At 44.4% G+C, this 17,309-nt stretch overlaps 1 protein-coding gene across 9 annotated transcripts in view; it reads left to right on the top strand.

The window, feature by feature from the left end:
- Positions 1-17,309, top strand: part of Pka-C1 (Protein kinase, cAMP-dependent, catalytic subunit 1) — a 469,154-nt gene that overhangs the window by 427,038 nt on the left and 24,807 nt on the right. For all 9 annotated transcript variants that reach the window (XM_075671434.1, XM_075671435.1, XM_075671437.1 and 6 more), the window contains 2 exons: positions 1,504-1,630; positions 6,343-6,438. In XM_075671434.1, the coding sequence (XP_075527549.1) occupies positions 1,504-1,630; positions 6,343-6,438 (223 nt within the window). The remainder of the gene's footprint in view (positions 1-1,503; positions 1,631-6,342; positions 6,439-17,309) is intronic.

The raw sequence follows: 17,309 nt of genomic DNA on the forward strand, positions 1-17,309 counted from the left end.
GTGAAGCTTTTAAAACTATATTGGGCCATTTGCTTTTTTGTGCGTGAGTAAGATCGCACAAGGTGAGACGAAGTAGTAAACTTAAGTTGTAAGCCTCAATAGCAGTGCGTCTTAAAAGCAGAAATGTTTGATCTCTCAAATTTTTCATTCAAGGCAAGATAATGGGAAGTGAGTTTGTTGCAAGCATGATGAGTATAGGAATGATAACAAATTCTTGATAGTGAGTGGGGCAGTGATGCACATGTTCCCTGATGCTGTCATGTTAAGTGATCATGCTTTTTCTCAAGGTCCGAGCTTGTTTCACTCCTAAGTATAAAGTTGAAAATGCAGTTTACATACAGTTGGTTATGTGTAATTTTGATGTCCTACATTTGTTGTGTTCCGTAATAATTGGATCCCCATCTAAACATGGCCAGTTTATGAAGTTTGTAAGTACTCATATTCACTAGTGCCTCTGCTGGTGTTATGCTGTCATAGCGTCAGGAGAAATCCCAAGTTCAGTATTAATCCTGTCTTTCAAACCAGACAACCCAGTCTTAGTTAAATCAGAAACAACAAACTTACACCGAACTCAAAATTTTTTATTTGCTTAGTGACCACCAATGTTTGTGTTTTATTGCAATAGCAAATATACAGACACTCGAGGCGCATTTCTGCCATTGGCGTCGCCACGAGGTTTTGCATAAAGTCCAAGGACGATAAAATCGTTGCCATGCGCCATGCTGTACGTATGTGCGAGTGAAAGCGTGCGACGGTGAGCTGGCGATTGCAGCTCAATCTTGCCCATGCAAAGGACAAAAGCGGGGAAGAAGCGCACTTTCTATTGCGCTCAAAGCTTTGGGAGGAGGGGGGGGGGGGCGCTTATTCTACTCCGGGTGACCCGGGCGTCCGCATGCGCCCGGCTGGGCCGCTGTATCTTGAAAGCCATCTGCGGCGGGTACAGAATGTGTGCTACACTGTGTTTTTGCGTTGAGGTGAGTGGCAGCACGATGGTCAATTCACACGATGCTGCTGCCGTGTTTCCTTATTGCAACGTTTTGATAGCAAGTTTCCGTGGTCACCGAGTGAGACGTGTTCATGTTTGCTGTGCACTCCTGACACCATGCTTTTTAATTTAGTGTGTATGCCTATTAAGTAAAACTCTTATTTGGGTTCATGCTTGAAGTAGTAAAGGCAAGGCTCAGAAGACCAGGACTCAAGAAGAACACAAATGACAGGACCGGCGCCCATGTTTATGCCTATGTTTGCAAATTTATATGGCCACTAAAACTACTCTCCTTACTTCACACAGCTGTACACTAATTTGCTATTGCAGTTGAAGCTTTGGCTTTCAGGCATAACTGCACCCTTTTTAATGTGTAACGTGACCAGACAAGTGTTCACCAAACTCTTGGCAATGTTGAAGACATATGTATAGCGAATTTTTCATGGTATTCTGCCTGTGTCCCTTTCTTTGTTCCAACGCCCGGTGTTGACATGCTGACTGCCTGTGGTGACAACTAGGGAACCACATGCGCGGTTTTACGGCGCCCAGATTGTTCTGGCGTTCCAGTACCTGCACTCCCTAGACCTCATCTACCGGGACTTGAAGCCCGAGAACCTGCTGATTGACCACACAGGATACATCAAGGTCAGCTTCACTTTGTTGTTTGTTTTAATATTGTGGTGAGAAGGTTGTGAGTAGACCACCAAAGATGTTCCATGTGATCCTCACCTGCTCTGCTTGCAGTGTACAAGATTGGTATGTTTCTTTGAACTTGAGCCAGCGGTACTGCCTTTGCTGTAATATTCAATTTAGCAATAGGCTCTCCGAAATTGAGTGGCTGCAACAGCACTCCATCAACATTGTGAACAGGCCAAAGAGTGGGACAAGACACACTGGGCACGCCACTTGTGTCCCTGACATGCACCATGTCTATCACAAGCCAGCTGTGTTGCTCAACTACTTGCTTTTGTGCTTTAAAATTGTTCCTTTAGCATCACTATGGAGTGACATCTGTCATTGGATAAGACAGGTGGATCGAGACACTGCTGAGCTGTGCTGAAGTGGACATAAATGTCAAGGCACATTGCAGGGAGCCAGACTATGCCTAAGGATTGTTGAATAGCTACTGGGGGCTGTCTACCACTCACTTGGTCACTAAAAACGGGAGATACAAGGCCATGCTTTTGACAAGCAGTGCTGGGAAAGTTCATCATTGCAGCATTCACACATGTGCACAGCCTCCTCTTAATTCAGATGAAATGCCGCACTGCTTGTGATAGCAGCTGAATGAAAGAGTGCAAGCCTGCCTTGTGTAATGACTGTACTGTGTGTTTCTGAGACAACTGTCTCAGATTGTTTAATATAGAGGATTGGAGACAGTTTTAATTTTTACTGGTGGATCTTCATAGCAGTAATAGGCATCAATAGGTTATGCTTACGAGTGCTGGCTGACTTAAAATTTTGCAATTATGAGATGCCTGCTAAAGTCACTAAATAAATGTTCATTGGTGAAATTGGTTAACGAATAAATATATTGGCTATTATTACGCAAATTTGATTTCCACAACTGTCATGATGCTTGGTCAATAAAAATAAATTTGCCTTCTGAATCTTGCATTTTGGACAGTGCAGCACAGGACAAAGACAGAAGATGATGCCTCATCTCCTATTTAAATGTATATTGAAATAAGCAGGCAGTCACTGCAGAAACATCTGGTATAAGTGAATTTTAAAATTTGTTGCATATTCCATTAGATTTTTCATCTTGTGACTGATGTCTTTATGTGTTTGTAATAGCTGTGTAACAAACACAGGCAGTGCCATAATTTTACTGTCATTCTAACCAAATGACACAGTCTCATGTGCCTAAATCTAATTTGACTATGTAATATCAAGGGCGCAGGGCACAAAAAGGCACAAAAGCGCAGCATTTTGCTGCTTTTTGAAATGCAAGACTGCATACTTTCAGCAATAATCTGGCATAGGTCTCCAGTATTGAAACCAGCAAGTGTGATTGATAACATTGATCACTTTGTTATGTACTGTAGTCTAGGGAAGATATTTGCTAAAGGAATCTGCCGTATAGAACATGTTGTATTAAGGAGCGAAAGTTAGGGAATGCTATTGGCCATATATAAAAAAAAAATTCAAAGGAGTACAGACCTGCTCACTGCTTTGCAGAGCACTTGAGCATCAAGCTGTGATGTATGTTGATGACACCTGGCGTATGTTGATGACACCTGGCGGCCTCTGGTTGAGATGGTGCATGCAGGTGTTTTCTCAGCCACACAGATGTGCAACACTGCATTAGAGCACTGCACGGGCCTGATTTTGTGGCCCGGGCCCGTGATGCCAAGCCCAAGCTCGCGTTACGAAGCCTAAGGCCGCGTTACGAAGCCCAGGCCCTGCCCGGTCTCGGGCGTTCATTACTAAGCTTAGGCAGGACCCACGTGTGCATGACCAGGCCCAGCCTGGGCACGCTGGAGGAAATCCGGCGTGTGCGTGCATTGAAGCGTTGTGTTACCTGTGGCAGCAGCCTAGAGGTCAAGTTGTTGCGCTGCTGAGCTCTCTAGAACGCAGGTTCAATTCCCGGCCGCAGTGGCTGCATTTGGATGGGGCCAAAAACATTTGTGCACTTAGATTTAAGTGTGTGTTAGAGAACTCCAGGTGGTCAAAATGACTCTGGTCTGCACTACAGCGTGCCTCGTAATCGTGTCGTGGTTTTGGCACATAACACCCCAGAATATAGACAACATGCTGCTTATATGGTACATGAAACATCATTAGAATTAAAAGTATGGTGGCAATAGAACATAGGAAAAATTTTTTAAAAAATAATTTATTCAACTAACATGAAAAAGCAGATAGAAGTAATCCCAAGGTATTATCTTTAATGCTGTTGTCTACACTTTATGTTGGAAACAATAATGATCACATAAATTTTTAAAGAGGCCCTTGTTTAATAATTTGTTGCAGCTTAAGGTTAAGAGCTCGTTTCATGCAACTTGAACCATGGATATAAAAAAAGTGTTTAGCCGCAGCTAGGTGATACCAACAACGTATGGTTTGCTGTGATGTGGCACACCGCAATATTTTTTTATATTCTGCTTAATAAATAATTAATCGAGATAAATTAGTCAAAATGTTTAATGTTCACTTTATGGCCAAGTGTGTATCGTGACGTTGTAGAAGGGGTTCAGAAACGACCGATCCAAGTTTTTGTGGCAATGTACAGGCTGTGTGGTGATTTTTTTTCGGTGTTTAAGGAAGGCCCATGAAATATGAAGTAAAACACTTCCCCCTTTCTTTCCTCCCCCTCCTCCTGCCACAGGCAATCTTTAAAAGCTTTTGAGCATGCTCGCTGAAACAACCAGTATATATATTGACAAGCAAATTCTCGTATATATAGCGTATATACGAGCATATAGCGTAAAATAAACACACAAGTAGAAAGAGACACCCTTCCCATTAACGCTAAAATAATAGTATCAGGAGTGGTAATAGTGCCATCCCAAAAGCGATAAGAAGGAAGTTGTTTGAATAGCGGTCTTTTGCATAATTTAATTTTCCTTATGAGGAAGCAGTACAGTCACCGACCATTTATTCAGACCTCACGGGGACTGCGAAAATGTCTGAATAAACAGGTGTCCAAAAAAGCATTTTGACTAATTTATCTCGATTAATTATTTATTAAGCAGAATGAAATTCTTTATTTCCACGCACTTATTCGGGCTCGGCAGTAGGCTTGAAGAAATCGTGAATGCACCGTTGCACGCTGTTCCGTTTACGCGCAATCAGATAAGACTGAATCTCGGAGAGGGTTGTAAGGTCACTATAGGCGGCTGAAAGCACAGTCACTGCTTGTACACGCTCCGCATGCGATGGCAGCGTAGCACATGGTGCGTCATCTTCCGACTTGGTCATCATCCGGCGGTGCAGCAGAAACCTGACGAATGATCTCGCCGTCGTCAAGTTCTGCGCATGTCAGTACAGCAGGGTCAGCACCTGTGAAACTGTCAAATGAGACGGTGTCCGGAATCGCAATGCAACCACTGTGCAGGTCTCAGCAGAACATTTTCCCCGTCGGTAGGGAGCACATCGGAAGGTGACAAATCCTAGGCCTCCCGGCACCCGCTTGCCGGCATTCCCCAGTGCAGTCTGCGCGGACACTGTCGGCCCCATTAGACACTTGACCCGATGTTTCCGTATGCCGCGTTGGATCACCGGAACCTCGACACAGCACTCAAAGCAAACATCACCATGCCAACACACGTCGCACAAATGAAAAACGTGGCCTACTCGCAGCATCGTGCGAGGAGAAACAAATAAGCTGCTGGATTGTCTTGACATGGCTTACTAAGCTGAAACCGGAACTGCTGTAGAACCACTCTATTGAACCAGGAAGAAATGATGATGATGAGCGGGGATTTGCAGTAGCGCCACTTCGTGGGGCAGCAAGGAGGCCCCGTTCAAAACAAGAATGGCGTTCAGCAAGTCGAACCATGCACCGGTCAGAATCGGTGCATGGTGCTCTCGATCGAGTTGGCTGAAGGAGTGTCCGAAAAATCGGATGAGAGGTTGCAATGTGTCCAAACTTTCGGCAGTTGTTGTACATTATGGTCTATGGGGAGAGTGGCGGTGCTGCAAAGTAGACCGAATAATCAAGCATGTCCGAATTTTTGGAGTCCAGAAAATCAATTGGCGACTGTATTCGTTTTTGTGGAGGGGGGCAATAGAACTTCATCTGTTTTTCTATTTTCTTTTCTAAAGTATACTGACAGCCAGCTCTTTGCACATGTCACTTCAATTTCACACAGAATGCTTTGGACCATGCAATGCGTAACGTTCGCCTGTGCTTGAAGACCCGACTTCGGCCCCTTAATGGGTGAACCTGGCCTGGGCCTGTGCAGTGGTGTACACTGCATATTGTTACTTGCGAGCAACAACACTTGATCAGTAGTTACGTTCTGTCGAAATGGACCGTTCACACACTCTAGACAACATTGAGCGGCTCTGCCCAAGGGAATACAAGGGGAGTTCGTGTTTTGGGTACACAGAACCACTTGGCAATGCTATTACTGAAACTTGCTGTTTTGTATGAACATCGGACACTTCTCTGGATGCCTTCATTTGTGGTTTATTATCAGGGAAAAAAGAGAAAAAATAATTTTGGTGATCCATATGACATCATCGTTGATTCAGTTCTAGACGTTATAGTGCATTAGACTAGATCTGCATGCAAAGGTTTTGTTTGCCCAAGCCTAGTCTTACTATTGTTTGCTGCACAGGCCAGGTTGGATCATAGCACCAAAGCTTTAGGTTAGAGCCATACCTTAGTCTATATGCTCTGTCTACAGGTTACAGATTTCGGCTTTGCCAAGCGAGTCCGGGGACGAACCTGGACCTTGTGTGGCACACCTGAATACTTGGCTCCAGAGATCATTCTCAGCAAGGTGAGCTATTTTTGTGTGCTTATTGACACAGCTGTGACAGTGCAAGATTGTTTCTTTTTTGAGTGTGAGAATGGGGTACCCTTACCTTACTATTTGATACGAAAGCACCTTGAGCTTCACAGGTGCTGTTGTTATGTATATTAAGTACAGTGGGGCAGTGTCCATTTTAGCATAGAGCTAGGGCTTCAGGCGTCAGGCAGGGAGATACGATCTCTCCAATGCTACTCACAGCGTGTTTACAGGAGGTATTCAGAGACCTGGATTGGGAAGAATTGGGGATAAGAGTTAATGGAGAATACCTTAGTAACTTGCGATTCGCTGATGATATTGCCTTGCTTCGTAACTCAGGGGACCAACTGCAATGCATGCTTACTTACCTGGAGAGGCAAAGCCGAAGGGTGGGTCTAAAAATTAATCTGCAGAAAACTAAAGTAATGTTTAACAGTCTCGGAAGGGAACGGCAGTTTACGATAGGTAGTGAGGCACTGGAAATGTTTAACAGTTTCGGAAGAGAACAGCAGTTTACGATAGGTAATGAGGCACTGGAAGTGGTAAGGGAATACATCTACTTAGGACAGATAGTGACTGCGGATCCTGATCATGAGACTGAAATAATCAGGCGAATAAGAATGGGCTGGGGTGCGTTTGGCAGGCATTCTCAGATCATTAACAGCAGGTTGCCATTATCCCTCAAGAGAAAAGTTTATAACAGCTGTGTCTTACCAGTACTCATGTACGGGGCAGAAACCTGGAGGCTTACGAAAAGGGTCCTACTTAAATTGAGGATGACGCAATGAGCTATGGAAAGAAGAATGATTGGTGTAACGTTAAGGGATAAGAAAAGAGCAGATTGGGTGAGGGAACAAACATGAGTTAATGTTATCTTAGTTGAAATCAAGAAGAAGAAATGGGCATGGGCAGAACACGTATTGAGGAGGGAAGATAACCGATGGTCATTAAGAGTTACGGAATGGATTCCAAGGGAAGGGAAGCGTAGCAGAGGGCGGCAGAAAGTTAGGTGGGCGGATGAGATTAAGAAATTTGCAGGGACAACATGGCCACAATTAGTACATGCCCGGGGTAGTTGGAGAAGTATGGGAGAGGCCTTTGCCCTGCATTGGGCATAACCAGGCTGGTGATGATGATGATGATGATGATGAGGGGAATTTTCGCTTGTTTAGCATTCAAAGGGCTCTTTGAACAGATAGCAGACCTTTCTGTAGTGGATTACCTGTGAAATTTTGATTGTGAGTGGGGTAGAAGTTGCCTTAAAATGCAACTCAAAGAAAAGGTGCACTTACATGCCCAAACGGAAGAGTCAAGCAGAGATGAATAGACTGGACTCTTTGCTTTCACATGTCAGACTGCCCGCCTCAAGCGAGGTGCATTTATTGCCTCCTTTTCCTACCTTTTCCCGGTGCAGTCCCCAGAACACAGCAGGAGACGGCACAGGTTCCATTCTCCTTCCTTCCTCACATTGCTTGCATTTGTTGCCCTTGGCAGCCGGTAAGATTTGCTGGCCAGGGGTGTCCCCAGGCAAAGGTGTAAGCTGGCACTAGCATAGGTTGCTTTGCGTCGGAGGAGCCGGCTGTTGGCGAAACAACAGAGAGGAGGGAGGTGAGGCTTGGTGTTGTATTCAACGTCGTTGCTCTCGTTAGCTGTCTGCGTTGCCGCAGCCATGGGCAGCTCAATGTCTGAGGCCGTGCAGGTGGCTGGTGTGCTGGTTACCGCGTGACGGTTGCGGTCTCTATACCTGTTGCAGAGGGCCCCTTCGTCAAGCTATATTTCAATGGACGATGAGCGCGGCCCCGGTTGAAAGTTTTGAAAGCCCTGCAGGCCCTTGTTGAAAACAGAATCTCCTGGCCATGGCAATGGCCCTTTCCTCACTGATGCGTCACAGAGCAGCTTTTGCTTCAGTTGACTTGTATTCAACTGTTTTGTGCATGTTTGGATGTAAGTGATCCGTCGCTGTCTGCAGCTGTCAAACCATTAGAGTTTCGTCCAGGTGGACCCCGTAGGCGAGTTCTGGGTTGTCCTGTATGCCAGATGAATTCTGTTGATATTTGTTTGAAAATCTCCTCGTGTTGCTTTTTTAAGCTTGCCCTTGATTGTTTGAACAACGCATTCCATGGCACCATTAGATGCCAGCTGGTAAGCAGCATCCAGAATTAAGCTAATGGTGTTCCCGCAACAAGAACTTGGCGTACTTCTCGCTTGTAAGTGTGGGCTCGTTGTCCAAAACAATGACGTCTGTGTTTCCATGAGTGGAAATTATCTTCCGATAGCATTAAATGGTTGTTTCAGTTGATGGGGTATTAACGGGAAGCACCTCCATCCATTTTGAATAGGTGTCAACCAAAACAAAGAAGTAATGGCCTTTGAATGGGCCTCTAAAATAAACATAGTCATGACCACAACTTCTTGGGGAATGGTGACGGAGTAGACTACAAATTTTTCGTCATGTGTTGATTTGCTAGCATATTTAGCGCCAGCAAACAAGGACGGAAGGGAGACAACAACACAAAGCGCATTGTGTTGTCGTCTCCCTTCCGTCCTTGTTTGCTGGCGCTAAATATGCTTTCAATTTACCAACACGCCCAACAAATGGCAATGATTTGCTAGGCATGACTTGCAGGTGTTCACCTTGGATGCTATGTCATCATCAAGGCCATACCACCAGACATTGCTTTATGCAGTAGCCTTCATTTTTTCAATGCCTGGGTGGGTTTTATGCAGAAGCTGATGATGTTAGATTGCAGTGAGGTCGGAATGATGACTGGAAAATGCAGCTCTCATGGATGCTGTAGTCACCAATGTTTGCTAAATGCAGACCATTCTTCATGGTGGGGAACCTCATCTCTGGGCATCAGGGCTCTGTATAGAGGCGATAGTACTGGGTCTTTCCTGTACAGCTCTTGAGCATGAAAATATCCACTGGCCTCTGCATATCGAAGTGATCTGCCGGCAGCGGTGAACGACTAAGGATGTCAGCATTGCTAATGCTCGCTCCTGGTCAGTAGACAAACTTTTAATACCTGTATGCTGACAGCGTAATGAGAGCGTCCTCGTCACCAAAAATTTGTTATGAGTCACTGTAAGTAGCAGCTAAAGGGAAAGCCGCACTTACATGCCCAAACAATAAAGTAGAGCAGGAGTTCGTAATGAATAGACTGTGCTCTTTGCTTTCACGTGTGAGACTGCCCACCTCAAGTGGAGAGCGTTTATTGCCTCTTTTTTCTTCCCCTCCCCTGCACTGTCCCTGGAACACAGTGGGAGAGGGCGCAACTTCTGTTCTCCTTCCTTCCTCATGTTGCCTACTCTTAGCCACCCTTGGAAGTCATGGGATGCAAGGAAGTGTGCTCTCTCTCTCTCTCTCTCTCTCTCTCTCTCTCTCTCTCTCTCTCTCTCTCTCTCTCTCTCTCTCACACACACACACACACACACACACACACACACACACACACACACACACACACACACACACACACACACACACACACACACACACACACACACACAAGCACGATCACGCGCATGCATGCCCGCACATGCGCGAGGACACGCACACAAAAACACACAAACAGACGCGCGCGCGCACACACACACTGTAAGAGTTGGGGTCGGGCATGTAAAAAGGGCTAGCTGGCCCATGCCGGCATCCAACTCATCTGCGTTAAGGACGTTGTTGAAGGGAGTAACTTGATCTCATCGAGAACAAGGAGTACTGGATTTATTTACGATATCTACATAAACAGTCGAGAATGTTACATCTCATCAGTCTAGCATCACTCGAGTGAAGCACACCGAGGAACTCAAAACAGCTGCTTAAAACCTCCTCTGTCCTCCCTAGATCCCTAGGCCAGGGAAATTGCTGTCCAACCTGTCCAAAGTTGTTGAAGCACTCGATTTGAGTGCAAGGGTTCACACACTAACTCCTGCAACTTTGTTTCCCTGAACACACAGAAAGGAGGGGTGCTTCGTATTCATAGACAGAGGTTGTCCCGCTTGACTCAAGCTAGTGCCACAGTTAGCTGGAGCGGCTGTCAAACAACTGTGGCGGTTGCCAGGGTACCCTCCCTGAGGGAACGCCGTAGGACACCTTTCTCCAGGAGATTCTGTGTCTGGTAGCACAGGCTCTAGTAGCACAGGCTCAGTTCATGTTGTGCCTCAGGTTGAACCCGTACACGTAATGGCTGGCTTGGCAGCACCAGCTCAGCCATGTTCCGTTCCGAGAGCCACGAGCTTGTTCAGTTCTGAGAACCGCAAGCTTCCATGCACATTCATCTCGAGCGCACGCATTCACTACTTCTTTGTGGTTTTCGTTGGCTTCTTCCATGTTGCCATATTAGTTTCTTACTACTCGCACAATGTTTTATTCTGTGTATGTGGCTGACCTACATATAAGGTTTAAATCATGTAATATTTCTGTCTGTAAGCGACATGTACAGCTTGGCCTAAAGAAATTCTTTAAGTGGGCTGACGAGAACGGATTTAATCTAAACCTTCAAAAGAGCATGTGCGTTCTTGAAAAAGAGAGGTGTACTGTCTGACCCCGCTATCTATATTAATGGACACCGGCTATCTGTCAGTCGCAAACAAATTTTGAGGAATTATCTTATATTCCAAACTGACTTTTGTTCCTCATTAGGCATCTGGAGCGAGTTGTCTGGAGACGACGAAGCTACTGAAGCTCTTGCCCCACACATCTTGGGAAAGTGACAGATGCCTTTTGAGCCCTCTACAAAAGTCTTATACAGTCCCGCCTCAACTATGGAGCTATACTATAAAATTCTGCTGTGCCTAGTGATTTGAAAGTGCTAGATCCCATTCACCACTTGGATATGTATACACCTAGCTGCAGGTGATTTCAGGACTAGTCCCACAAAAATTCTGTATGTGGTCACTACATCTCCAAAGGAAATATCTAAGCTTTTCCTATGCTCTCAAGGTTAAATCATATGTGGAGCATCCATTTCACTCACCTATTTGTGGCATGTCTTCTGTCAGGCTGTTTCGTAACTGCCCAGCTATTAGAGCTCCATAGAACCTTCGTTTGGAAGCACTGGCAAAAGACACAGGCACCCAACTTATAGAAAATGTCCTAATGGCTCCCACTCGCCTGCCCCCACCGTGGAAATGTCAGACCATTGAATGCGACATCTCTTTTCTAGAATTATCAAAGTGTGTGCCGGAAGCACATAATACACTCCCATTTTCATGAATTCCAAGAGAAGTACTCTTGCACAGAATACTATACAGATGCTTCCAAGTCCTCTACTGGTGTTTCTTATGCAGATTTCAGACCTTCATTTTGAACATCCTGGGCACTAAATCCACACACAAGTACCTTTACAGCAGAAGCCTACACTATACTCTCAACTACTCATCACATAAAGCTCACAAACCTCACTAGGGCTATCGTGTTTAGAATCATTGAGTGTAGTTAGAGCTCAAATTAGTCCACGAAAACATAAGAAATGTTTTAGGGAGCTCTTCCGCTTGCTGTGCTCCGCATATATGTGCAATGTAATTGTCATATGCTGGGTACCTTGCCACAAAGGTATCAAAAGGTAGCTGCTGATGAAAATGCTACGTCTGTAATTTAGTGGCACAGATGCAAATATTCCCATTCCTCCCACAGACCTAAAGTCTTTTCTATGCCATAAGCTGAAGAAGCATTGGCTAGGACAGTGGAATACCGAAGTATTGAATGTGCTACACATGATAAAACCAAAACAAGGGAACTGGTTAACTGAAGAAACAGCACGGTATAAGGAAGTACTTGTTTGTCGATTAGGAATAGGAGGCACTTACAGTACTCACTCTCACCTTGTGACTGGGAGCGATCCTCCAACTTGTAGTATGTGTGGCAATAATCATACAGTTCTCCATGTTCTCATTCAATGCCTTGCAATAGAAGGAAGAGAGGAAAAAGTACAATAGAATCTCGTTGATACGTTCCCATTACGTATGTTTTCCTGGCGCCAACGTTCGCAATCAAGAACACCAAAAATGACCCAATTGAGTTACGCTAATTTTTTGCTGGTTCGTGCGTTTCCGGGAAGCGCAATTTTTCAGCCCCAACGTTCATTACCTCGCTAAACTGCAATCGTATGATACGTTTAACAAGAAAATGCACGAGGTGTGCACGAGCGAGAACAGTATACAGCTGTGGCAGCTTCACGACAATGCTCGCCCACTCGTCTCACGTGAAAACGATGCTGCACACTCAGTTTCTCATTTCAGTACCAGCAAATCTTCTCCAGGGTCGTCACATGCGGCATTCACACCTATCACTGCCAATCCTATTGCAATAAGCATCTTTGCCTATCTGTTTCGCAGTGCGTGGTGCCTTCGAAAGCGTAAGGCAAGCTTTTAATGAGCGATAACCAGAACACTCCACCGTTAATTTCTGCAGGCTGCGATCATATACGTCTTCCAGCTGCTAGATCCCACGTGAACTAGAAAAATGTGAGGCATGCGCGATCGAGAACAGTATATAGCTGCCTGTCTCGCATGAAAATGACAGCGCGCACAGTTTCTTATCCCGGTACCATAAAATTTCCGCCCGGGTCGTCGCATGCTGCATTTAGAACTGTCGCCACAAACCTATTGCGATAAGCATCTTCACCTATCAGTTTTACAGCACGTGGTGCGTAGTGCTATTGGTAGCAAACTACATGTTTTTAGTAGGCAATAATCCAAATACACCGGCGTTCCCTGCTGGAGGCGGTGCGATGTGGCCGTTGCGTTTTGCTTCGGCTGCATCAGGCATCGTCCACCAGTTCGATTTCGTTTCGGTTTCCCGTCACTCTCTTAAAACACGTAATAAGAAAACAAAACACGTCTAGGGCCGCTGGAGCACCACCAGCTCAACGTGCATCGGCGTCCTGTGCCGCAACGATCTGCGCGATGCTTTGCATTACGTAGATGTCAACAATAGTTGAGTCTGGCAAATTTTTTTTACTTACATCGGATTGTACGTTTTCCCGGTAACATACCTCGACATTCGTCATTATTTTCTTGGCAATAAACTGCCTTATAATCTGCAGATCGTCTTGGAGTTTTTGGCTAAAACAAACACTCTGAAAATCATTCGGCCAGGTAATTTTAACACGTTATTAACAGGCCTTGTATGCAAGAGCTCTTTTGAAGCTGTTGTGTCTTTGTTGTGATTTGTTGCATCATGTTTTTAATGAAACCCGGTTGCCATAGACCACATAACTAACTAGTCAGTGTCATTATTTTAGTAGCTGTATCTTTTATGCCATTTACAGCAGTTTCTCAGGCATTTTTACAGCCATGCCACATATGCCAAGAAGAATACACGCATTGTCCGTGCCATCACCAATTGATCTAACATTACCATTTGTCATGGTGCCCTTTGGCCATACCTGGCCCTTGCACCATAAAATGCCACACATCATCATTGGAGGCACAGCTGATGCTTAGTCTGAGGCTGCAGCCTAACAGAGTGTTACACACAGGAACTGGCACTCAAGGAAGCTTTGCATTGAAGGAAAATGTGTGTTCAACATTAATCTAATTCCAAAATAACTGAACTTGATGTATCATATATGTGTAAGTACTCTGTAAATTGTCTCTTTGTATATTTGAGTGATGCGTGAATATCTGAAATTCCAAATAGAAAGTAGTCTTGGCTAGTCACTTTGTATTAAAATATAGATATCAGCATTTATCAAAGCCTCAGGAAAGAAAGAATGCTCCGCATGATGCTGCTACAAAAAAATTGCAGTTGTGCAGATGCACCAGGCCTTTGGCAACGCATGAGAGAAAGAAATTCTGCTTAGTAATTTTTAGTAATTATTTGTTAAATGTCACTCACTCTTAGGCAGCCTATGAATATGTTGTCTCAATTTAGGCAAAGCAAATTTTAAAATTCAAGTATTACCATGTTAGTATGTTTTACAACAGTATGCTGTACTATAGCATTACACGAATGTCGTTCAGTGAACACAACACCCTACATACATATTGTGAGGTGCTGGTTTCTTGTTCCATTACTGTAATATGATGGTGCAACAGGTAGCTGAAAGCAATTTCCCCTCAATTGATCGGACGTCCAGTTGTGAATGGCAATGTGTATGTGTCTTAAAAAATGACGATTGCAGCCTTTTTTGACCATATGCACTCCACGCATACTTACATTTCACTTTGTTTAGAAATTAAAAAGTATTTAGCATTGATTCGATATTCAAATGCTGTCTTTGTCACATATTCATACTCAATTCGATTAGGAAATTTACTAGTTGAGCATCTTTAGTATTTTCACATTTTAGTTCTCACTGCACTTAAATAATAGTCATGGAAATAATAATGGTTGCTGTAGCGTCCCTGAGGAAACCTAAGTGCAATTGAAGCCGTGGTTTGGACTGCTGGTTACAATCTTCACATTCTGCGGAACCGTTTTATGGGGCCTTTCTTTATAAGAACTCTTGAAATGATATTTGTGCATGCCACAAAGGGGGTTTTGTATTTTGAATGTGTATACCTGACTTTTTGTGGAACACATCACAAACATGGCAAAAGCCCACTGACGTATGGAAGTTTACTGAGCAATGAAGAAATCTTTTGTATTTTTTTATAATATCCTGCACTGGCAACAGAATAAAAAATAAGTTTCTACAGAAATCGACCGGGTAGAACTACGTTAATGAAAGGAAGAGTCTGCAGTGCTCTGGCAGATTCAGACTTTATATTTAATAATGTTTTCCTTTTCGATTGCTACATAACTGATTTGGTTAATCAGTGCTTCTGCACTTCACATTTTCAATTAATCTGCCATCAGCTAGCCTCTTGGTTAGCTCACCTAGTGGAGCGACTGCCGCAGAAAGGCAATAGTACTGGGCTCTGTCCTTGGATCAGGAATGACGTTTATCCACCTGTGAAGCTTTCTTTTTGAGGCATCCACACAGGGGTTTTTCAGAATCTCATGCTGCTTTCCAATAGGCTTACTTAAGCATGCAAACCTGCGTTTGAAAGTGTGACGGAACCCTAAATCGATAAAGGTAAAGTTGAGTGCGCAATGGAAAAGATACCTCAATGTTGCAGAACATCAAGTATGTTTAGGTATGTAATTTCCTGAAAGGTTAACTCTTTCGTTAATCAATCATCGGTGATCGATGGTTTAGATAGCCGATTTCAACAAGTTGTAGCCGTTTCTTATCCACTTAAGGCCATAGAGCAGTTAGTACAGGCACTGCACTTTCAGAATCAGTTTAAATTTTTTCGCTCTGGTGGTTGTGATTTTTTGACGGATCTTCTTGCGAACCAGTTTGCGTATGTTGTAGCGAAAAGCTGCTTGGCTGTCACCCATTGCCGCGCTTGACAAAAAAGCATGCTGCTCACGATTACGCCGCAATAGCATCAAAATTTTGTACTCAAATTACTCCCACCAAGTCGAGAATTAAATTATATCGCCGGCTTTGCCGTCCAACAGTGCTGAGTGGTGATAATTACCCAAAAATTATGCCAGCTGTTCACTAGTGAGCTTTGGTTTGGAGTCTCAGTCGTTTTATCCCATTAAAGCATATTTCTGAAGGTCCGCTGCATGTCCAACATGTGGACCCGGCTTTCACAACCAGTTTCCAAAAGTTTCGGTAACGCTTCTCTCATAAAATTACGGCAAGGTACGCTGCTGGTGTCACTGTGTAGTTATTGAAAGTCGCTCTCACAGCGTCATCCCGCATGGCTGCGTCGCGAGAAAAGCGTCGCCCTCGAAACTATGGCTCACCCGCACTTGATTTTAGTGATGAGGACTTGAGTTATCATTACGAAGACGACAGCAAAGCCAATGCAAGTTCTGACAGTGACAATATTTTGAGTCCGCCTGGGACATCCATAGCTGTTCACCGGCGAGTTTCCTTTACGGCCGTAAGTGGTCTCCTTTCTTGTGCGCGCTTATCTGCCGATCTTCTTGCAAAACCTGAGAGTGTTACTGATTATGTTCAGGGTGCATGCTTCGCTTGGTCAGGATGTGCTGCCATCGGCAGCAAAGAAGCTTCCGTTCACACCAAGGCCACCTGTAGCGCATCTCTACCCAGCACTATGGAGCAGCACAAGACAGTTTACAAAGACGTGGGATTTCTTTCTACTCTTCTTCTCTGCAGAGAGGATAAAGACAATCTGCAAAAATGCAAACAGATATGCTTGGATGCATAATTCTGTAGTTGCCCAGCTACAATGAGAGCAATTGGTCCTAGAAAGAGGTGCTTGACTCCAGGCGAACTGGTGAAGTATGTTCCTTGCACTTCTCATCGGACCATCCTCAGAAGGTGCCGACAAGGTGGAACTGCAAAATGTTTTACGAGAACCGCAAAGAACAAAAAAAATTTGCCCGAAAGGCGTAGCTCCATTTGCAATAGCAAATTAGTAGATAGCTGTACGAAGTCAGGATAGTAGTTTTATTGGCCGTATAAACTTTTAAACATTCACTTACTAATATTTACAATGATAGAATGTGTAAGCGTGACTCAACGAGGACGTAGAAAGAAACGCACAGAGACAGCGCTGTCTTTGCGTGTCTGCTTCTTTCTACATTCTTGTTCAGTCGCGCTTACCCATTCTATCATGGATTCAAGCAAACTAGCCTGTCAACATGTTTTAACTAAATTAACCAGCAAGGTGTCACGCGTGCACAGATAAACATGAACACATCGCGCTCAATAACAGTGGAAACTGTCTGTGAAAACGCTGGAGGGAGTTGGGAATCGTGGCAGCAGCCACGAGCCAATTGACCTCCGTGCATCTGTCGCTTCAATGCAAATTAAACATTGAAAACGCACATACTGATACAAGGCAGAAACATAGTTAAACAACGCGCGCAGGTTCATGCCCCCCCCCCCCCCCCT

The sequence above is a fragment of the Dermacentor variabilis genome, chromosome 10 (genome assembly GCF_050947875.1).
Source record: "Dermacentor variabilis isolate Ectoservices chromosome 10, ASM5094787v1, whole genome shotgun sequence".
NCBI classification, from domain to species: domain Eukaryota; kingdom Metazoa; phylum Arthropoda; class Arachnida; order Ixodida; family Ixodidae; genus Dermacentor; species Dermacentor variabilis.